Source organism: Penaeus chinensis, chromosome 4 (assembly GCF_019202785.1).
Source record: "Penaeus chinensis breed Huanghai No. 1 chromosome 4, ASM1920278v2, whole genome shotgun sequence".
Classification (NCBI taxonomy): domain Eukaryota; kingdom Metazoa; phylum Arthropoda; class Malacostraca; order Decapoda; family Penaeidae; genus Penaeus; species Penaeus chinensis.
Window position 1 is genome coordinate 37,637,194 of NC_061822.1, and position 7,500 is coordinate 37,644,693.

The window sequence follows — 7,500 nt, forward strand, 5'->3', positions numbered from 1 at the left end:
TTTTTGATCATGCTGAAAGCCTTAAGACGTGTGAGTATCACTTCCAGACCCACGTCCCACATAGTTCTAATTCTGTTCTAACAACTTTGAAATAGTCTAATTCTAAATTAAATTCTTAAACCCGTCACTTCCTCCTTGCTCCGCCCTTCCCCCGCCCTCAGGCCAAGTCGCCGTCTTCTACCCCGAGACCCGCGACATCTTCAGGGGTCTGGTGTTACTCGGGGCCTATTTGGACCACGGGCTCCTGGCCTCGTACCCCATCCCGGTCCTCACGCTCGCGGGAGACCTCGACGGGTCATCCAGGGTCACGCGCATGGTGGACGCCTTTACGTATGTTGATGGGAAGATCTCTCTCTCTATCTATCTATCTATCTATCTATCTATCTCTCCCTCTCTCACTCTCTCCCTCTCCCTCTCTCTCTCTCTCTCTCTCTCTCTATATATATATATATATATATATATATATATATAATATATATGACTATGTTCATAAAATCCACGATGCGGTTGTCTCTGAACACCTCGCCGCACAGGCGTACCAAAACGGATTAACATGAGTTCATTCATCTGCCGACAGCATCTCGACGGGGTTGATACCGACCTCTCACGCGGCCGTGAATCTGACACAGAAATCCACGATTATATGAACATCTCGACACAGTTTTTCTTTCTTCGCGTCAAATTCACGGTCGCGAGAGACTAGAGCTGAGTATCAAAGCCTTCCGAGATGGTATTGGCAGATTAATCAACACTTATGCACAGAGTCCATCTGTTTCGTACATCCGTGAGACAAGGTGATCAGACGCCGGTATATAAGATTAACTTCCCATCTGCCTCGTGGCTGACAGCGAGAGCCAAGCCCAGATGGCGCTGGACTCTGAGGCCGTGTTTCGGGTCCCGACCATCATTCCGGAGGACGTCAACCACGCGTCCTATTACAACGACAGCGACGGACTGCAGGTTCCTGACGATATCCTGACTCCTTTGCCCAGTGCTGAGGTGTGTCTTCCTGCCACTTTCGTGAAATTAATCTTTCATGTGTTGATACATGGATGTTGTTTATTGTTTGGCTCATTACTTTTCTTCGTTTTTTTGGTTTACTTACCTGGTTTGTTGGTGTTCTTTATTCATTTCTTTACCGATATCATGCTCTATTCTTCCTCTAATCCTTTTTTGTTATTATCTTTATTCATTATCCTTGTACATCCACCATTCATTCATTCTTTCATTTCCAAAATTCATGAGAAAGTAAATTTCGGTAAACAGGCGAAAGCGAGGATAAGTCAGCACGTTGCAGACTTCATAACAGCGACCCTGGGGAAGCCTTCAGCAGCCGTGGACGACGCTCGCTCCCGCCTCCTGGGTGCTTATGATGATACCAACGCTAAGATGAAGGTAGGGAGTGAAGTGATTTCTTTTTTCCTTTTTTGTGTTCTGTTTCGAGGGATGATTGCCTATTCATTGTAATGTTCTAATTCTATATTTTTAACTCAGTGATAATGATGCAAACAAGATGATACAAACGTTAGGATGCAAATATATGGATTTGTTAATAATCTTTAGAGGGATGATGACGATAATGATAAAGATGATTAATATGGGTAGTTATTTAGACATAATTGATTATTTTTAATAAATGTGAATTACTGTACCAACGCCAAAATCAAGGTAGAGCATTTTTTAAATTCTCACCCTTGAAAAAGTATATTGATAAAAGGACTTTTTCTAATTTTCTATCGGGAAGGTAATGATAATCCTAATGAAAGCGGCAAATAATTCGGATGATTATATACTTACTAGTTGATAATGAAACATAATGAAGTTATTTTCTAGGCAGTTTTAAATAAAGCCATTTGGGTAGGGATATACTGAATAATGAGACTCAAAGGCGAAATAAAGTATACTTAAGTCTTGTATGACTGAAAACTGAAGCTTTATAATACATATGCGACAGCCTTTTAATGATCACATGTTTTATCAAAACGATCGTAAACAAATTACCAGTTAAAAAAAAAAAAAAAAAAAACACAAGATATCTCTTAACCAGTGGGGGATATACGAGAGGGCAAAGTGAACCTGCTACGTTCTTACTAAGGCTTGTTCCCCCAGGGCCTCTTGCCCTTTATTCATGTAACTAAAATTGTACAACTTAACCGCTACTGTTTACATAAAGAGGCCCAAGTAACTACCCAAGCAGGAGACTGATATAACTACCGCTTTGAGTTTGGTATAATGTATCCTTCCTGAATATACCAATTTAAATAAAAATCCCAAAACTTCTCGCACCCCATGTAAAACTTCCCTGGTCCTCCCGTGTCCTAAACCTCGACTTCTCGCTTCCTTCAGCCGATCCAAGACCTGAGGGCCGTGACGGAGGAAATGTCGCGTTCGCCCTGGTCGGAAATGTCGCAGAAAATCCTCGCAAACACCGCGACGCAGGACGACTGGCGATATATGAACGTAAGGGTCTTTGAACGTGAGGATCACTAAACGTAAGGCTCCTTGTTATACAGAAAAAAAAACTGGTGAATGAAAGGGTTTCTGATGAACCCAGGACGCTTTGGTGCACGGAAGGTTCTCATTTAATGTTCTCTTGAGCTCATTAGTGAGCAGATGCTTTTTGGCGAAAGTAAGGTTCTCTGCTTAATGTACGATTCTGGCGACTTATAAAAGTAAAGCTCTTTGTCGAACAGAAATATCTCTGGTTAATACAAAGCTCTTTAGTTAATGTAGGGATCTGGCGATACACGAAGTCTGCTTTGTGAGCAAAAGCCTCTTTGGTGAACTTAGAAGTCTGGCGAGAAATGATCGTAGCGGTGATCAAGGGTAGTGGTTGTGCGTGGGAAGTATCGGTGGGATGTGGAAGTTCATTTTTAAAATAATTTCAACGTCAAGAGCTATGCTTTATATATTACATGGTGATATTTTGAAGAGTGTTTGTTTAGTGCAACACTCTGACTTTCAAAACGCTTTGGTTGCATGAGTAAAATAAATGCCTGAAAGCTACATATGCAAAGCACACGATTCTAGACAATAGGTAAATAAAAAGATATGCAAATAGATAGGAGGTGGATATCCAGTGAATGCCTCCGTAATATCATACCTACGACCATCAAGACCATACATGTAAATTAAATGAACTCCATTGAAAAAAATGTATAAAAACTCTTCAATTTGGCATACACGTAATCATATTAATGCTCAGTTGCTTGTTCTCTCTCCCTTTCTTTTTCAACTCAACACCCGTTCTTGCCTTCCAGGTGAGTGATCACATCCACGACAACACTTCCTTCGTGAGCGAAAACCCTCACATGACCTTGCAGTTGCAGACCCTCAGCATTGCAACACAATCCCACGTGACCCGACCCGCTGACCCGTATTATTACGAACCTCTAACCGCTTTTGTAAGTCGACAGAAAAGAAAAGAAAAATATTTGATAAGGAATGACAATTAACTCGATTATTTTTTAAAATATAATCTTTCATGCGTTTATTATTTGCATAATATGACAAAAAAATATACATGATGATGTGTTTGTAGGAAATTGCAATCAAGATGAAGAGCCAGGAAGCGATCAAGGAGGAACTGGAGCCTTTAGGAGTGTTGTTCAATAAGCCCGTCACCTGCAAGGAACTTAATATGGTGAGCAAGGTTTATATATACATTTGCACATACACATGCCCACATAAGCAAATATACTAATATACGCACTTGTAAACAAATACACTTACATACTTACTTATAAACTTATACACTCATACACAGTTACAAACAAATACACTCACACACACACATAGAGATCCACATAAAACAATACCTCTACATTTTTTTAATAAGTGCGAAGCCAAAGTCTCATCATCCGAACGTTTCCAGGCCGCCTTCGACAGGGCTTTCAACTCACCAGTCGACGTCGTTCGGGATCGCTTCATCGAACGCGGGAGGAACATAACTTTCTTCGAAGATGTAGTCGACGATTTCGCGACGTCTTGGCTCGCTTCTTCGCACAGCCTGGTCTATACTGATGCAGGTTTGTGGTTCCTACGGTACAGGAAGTGCTTAAATATTAAAGGAATAAATGATAAAGGTATCGGTAATTAAAGCAGGCATAAATAACACACACGCAGTATGTGTGTGTGTGTGTGTGTGTGTGTGTGTGTGTGTGTGTGTGTGTGTGTGTGTGTGTGTGTGTGTGTGTGTGTGTGTGTGTGTGTGTGTGTACATGTATGTATATATGTATAAGTATGTATGTGTACATATATGTATGTATGTATATGAATATACTATATACATATACATATATATGTATATATACACATACGCATGTATGTAATTATGTATATGTGTATATATACATATGTATATATATATATTTTATATATTCAAATTATCATTGTTATTAGCATTTCCAGTAGCATAATAACAATATCGGTTATAATAGTAAATATGTAAGAAAACCCTGCGGTGTTCAATTCAGCCACTAAAGAAATATTCCTTTACCGCAGGCCTGGAAGTAACAGCACGACGCTTCCACACAGCCAGCAATAACCCCGACTTGCGTGGCTTGACGTGGTGCAAGCTGGTCCCCCCTGAGCGGTTCCTCGAATACATCATGGTCGACGGTCTGAAGGGAACCAAACCTTAAGAGTGATATATCAACTCTGAGGTAGATAAAAAGATCAGACTGAAAACGTGAAATAAGGAAGAGGACGCTAAGGATAATGATGTAAGGATAGTATTGATAATAGGTGAATAAATAGAAGGCGTAATTGTGTTTGTATAATAACTTGATCTTTATTTTATGTTTTTGAATACTTATGCCTGCTAATATGCATTTTAGTGTATGATCGTGTTCTGTTTCAGTGTTAATGAAGTCTTTGGTAGATATACAAAGTTTGTTCCATTTTGGTTTCAGAACAAATGTATTGTTCAGAGCAATAAAAATCACGTTATTCTATGAAAAGTCTTTGAATGACGGTTGATTTACCGTGTGAATTAAGAAGGCTTATCTTGAAGACAGCGCTCTCATTTATACAAAAATTATGGTAGATTTCATGAAGGCTGATTTTTTCCTAAGATGTTCAGAAATCCAACTACTCAACACTTTTCTGTAATCATTATAATTTTGGAAAGAAAAGAAATCGAACAGTCATAAAAGTTTCAAACGATTAAAGCATGGCATAGGGATACGAAATACGAAGAAACTTCCAGGCATTTTACACTTGCGATCCCTCAAACTTCTTGTCGTATATAACAATATTTTCCCGACAGTAAGGTTGTATTTTACTATGACAGGTAGAAAATACCAAAAAATGATTTTCTGTGATAGCGAAAAATAACATCAGGCCAAGCACATCTAAACCAGCTGCAAAATCATTGATCCTGTATTGGTCACGAAACCATAACATCTTTAATTTTGTGAAGATGGGGTTGAAAGTGCTATATCTATTTGTGCGTAGATCCATCTATCTGGATCTATCTATTTATATATTAATTTATCTATTTATATTTTCATCCATCTTCCTTTTTTATATCCATCTTACTACTTACATGACCAAGATAACCCAGAAAATTTGTTTAAAGAAATGCTTTAAAATCTAAGTCAAAATACATATATAGATGCAAGTTCCATTATCACGTCCCTCATATTCATCACAAATTCTTTTATGCCTCTGATGCAAGTAGACCTGGCATAAGTTTGTTGTTTGTTTGCTCCCTTCTCTTGCACTATATATATATATATATATATATATATATATATATATATATATATATATATATTATATGCATATATATATATATATATATATATATATACATATATATATATATATATATATATATATATATATATATATATATATTCATGCATATATATGTATATATACACACATATATACATACATATATATACATATATATGTATGTGTGTGTGTGTGTGTGTGTGTGTGTATATATATATATATATATATATATATATATATATATGATTATAGTAAACGGCAAATTCTGTCTGTCCGTCTATGTGTCTGAAACCCGTCTTACTCGGTCCACACTTATTATATATACAAATATACTTTTTTGGAATCAGTGATCCTGGATTTGAAGATCTATCCTTCAGCTGGTGCACGGGGATTTGTGTCCGGATGAGGAGAGAGGAGTTAAAACTTAAATTTTTAGAATAAGTGGAAAAAGTGTTTTTTGGTTTATAACTTTGTATTTAAAGTACCACAAAATCTTTGTGAATCTATTTTTCTATTAAGTTTAGGATATCTCCAAAACTTTGTGAATCTGTTTTATTTCTTCAAAACGCAAAGGAATCAGTGAAAAGTTTCATACTCAAACCAAATGGGAAAAACTAAAAATCTTTTTATCCTACCGCTCTACAGTGATCTCCAAATGTGATACTGTGAGATATAAAAATCTCTGATATAAATCTGCTTCATTAGCATTACTTATACATATATATATATATAATATATACATATATATATATATATATATATATATATATATATATATATATATATATATACACATGTATATATACACACATATATATATATATGTGTGTGTGTGTGTGTGTGTGTGTGTATGTGTGTGTGTGTGTGTGTGTGTGTGTGTGTGTGTGTGTGTGTGTGTGTGTGTGTGTGTGTGTATCATCATCATCATCATCATCATCATCATCATCATCATCATCATCATCATCATCATCATCAGCCTGTATCAATCCACTGTAGGACGTAGGCCTCTCCCAATCTTTTCCAATATTTTCTATCTTGTGTTTTTTCAGTCTTAGCCCCAAAATGTCGTCACGCTATCTTGTCACTGATCTGGTCCTTAGTCTTCTTATCTACCTCCCAATCTGTTACTTTCTTTGTCCGCCTGTGTTCTTATCCCCGACAAATAGGACCTGCATTGTCATTTCTTCTTTTTAACGCTCTTAAGGATATCTTCCACTGGTTTGTTCCCTGATCCATGTCGCCCTCATTCGCTCTCTTATGCTAATTCCTAGCATCAAGCTTTCCATTCCTCTCTGGGCTCTTATTAATTTACGCTTCAGTAATTTGGTCGAAACAAGTTTCTGATCAATTTTTCATGACTGGAAGGTTGCATTGGTTGAAGACTTTTTTTCTTAAACATAATGGCAAGGAACTCCTTAGTATGCTACCGAAGACGCTCCAGACAAGACAAATGCGACGTTTTATTTCCTCTTCACTAGATTTACTTGTTGAGTTGCCATAAATATATATACTAGTCCACCACCTCTAGCGCTTCGCCTTGTACATATATCAGTTCTGCTGTTGAACTTGACTTTAGTCTTTCTCCTGTTCATCTTAAGTCCAGCTTTCAGACTTTCTCTAGTCAGATCGTTTATTAATTGCTGCATTATATTTGCTGGCTCGTCGAAGAGAACAATGCCGTCAGCAAATCTTAGATTCTTTTGATGTATATGCCCTTTTGATACCCTTTCCGTTCCATTTTAAAGAGTTTTGGTATAA

At 37.3% G+C, this 7,500-nt stretch overlaps 1 protein-coding gene across 1 annotated transcript in view; it reads left to right on the forward strand.

The window, feature by feature from the left end:
• The window catches only part of LOC125046512, a 5,638-nt gene extending 870 nt beyond the window's left edge, over positions 1-4,768 (forward strand). Inside the window, exons 3-10 of the mRNA XM_047644294.1 lie at positions 162-330; positions 849-999; positions 1,267-1,395; positions 2,347-2,460; positions 3,261-3,404; positions 3,542-3,643; positions 3,875-4,028; positions 4,504-4,768. Of these exons, the coding sequence (XP_047500250.1) occupies positions 162-330; positions 849-999; positions 1,267-1,395; positions 2,347-2,460; positions 3,261-3,404; positions 3,542-3,643; positions 3,875-4,028; positions 4,504-4,643 (1,103 nt within the window). The 3' untranslated portion in view covers positions 4,644-4,768. The remainder of the gene's footprint in view (positions 1-161; positions 331-848; positions 1,000-1,266; positions 1,396-2,346; positions 2,461-3,260; positions 3,405-3,541; positions 3,644-3,874; positions 4,029-4,503) is intronic.
• Positions 4,769-7,500: the final 2,732 nt, after the last annotated feature.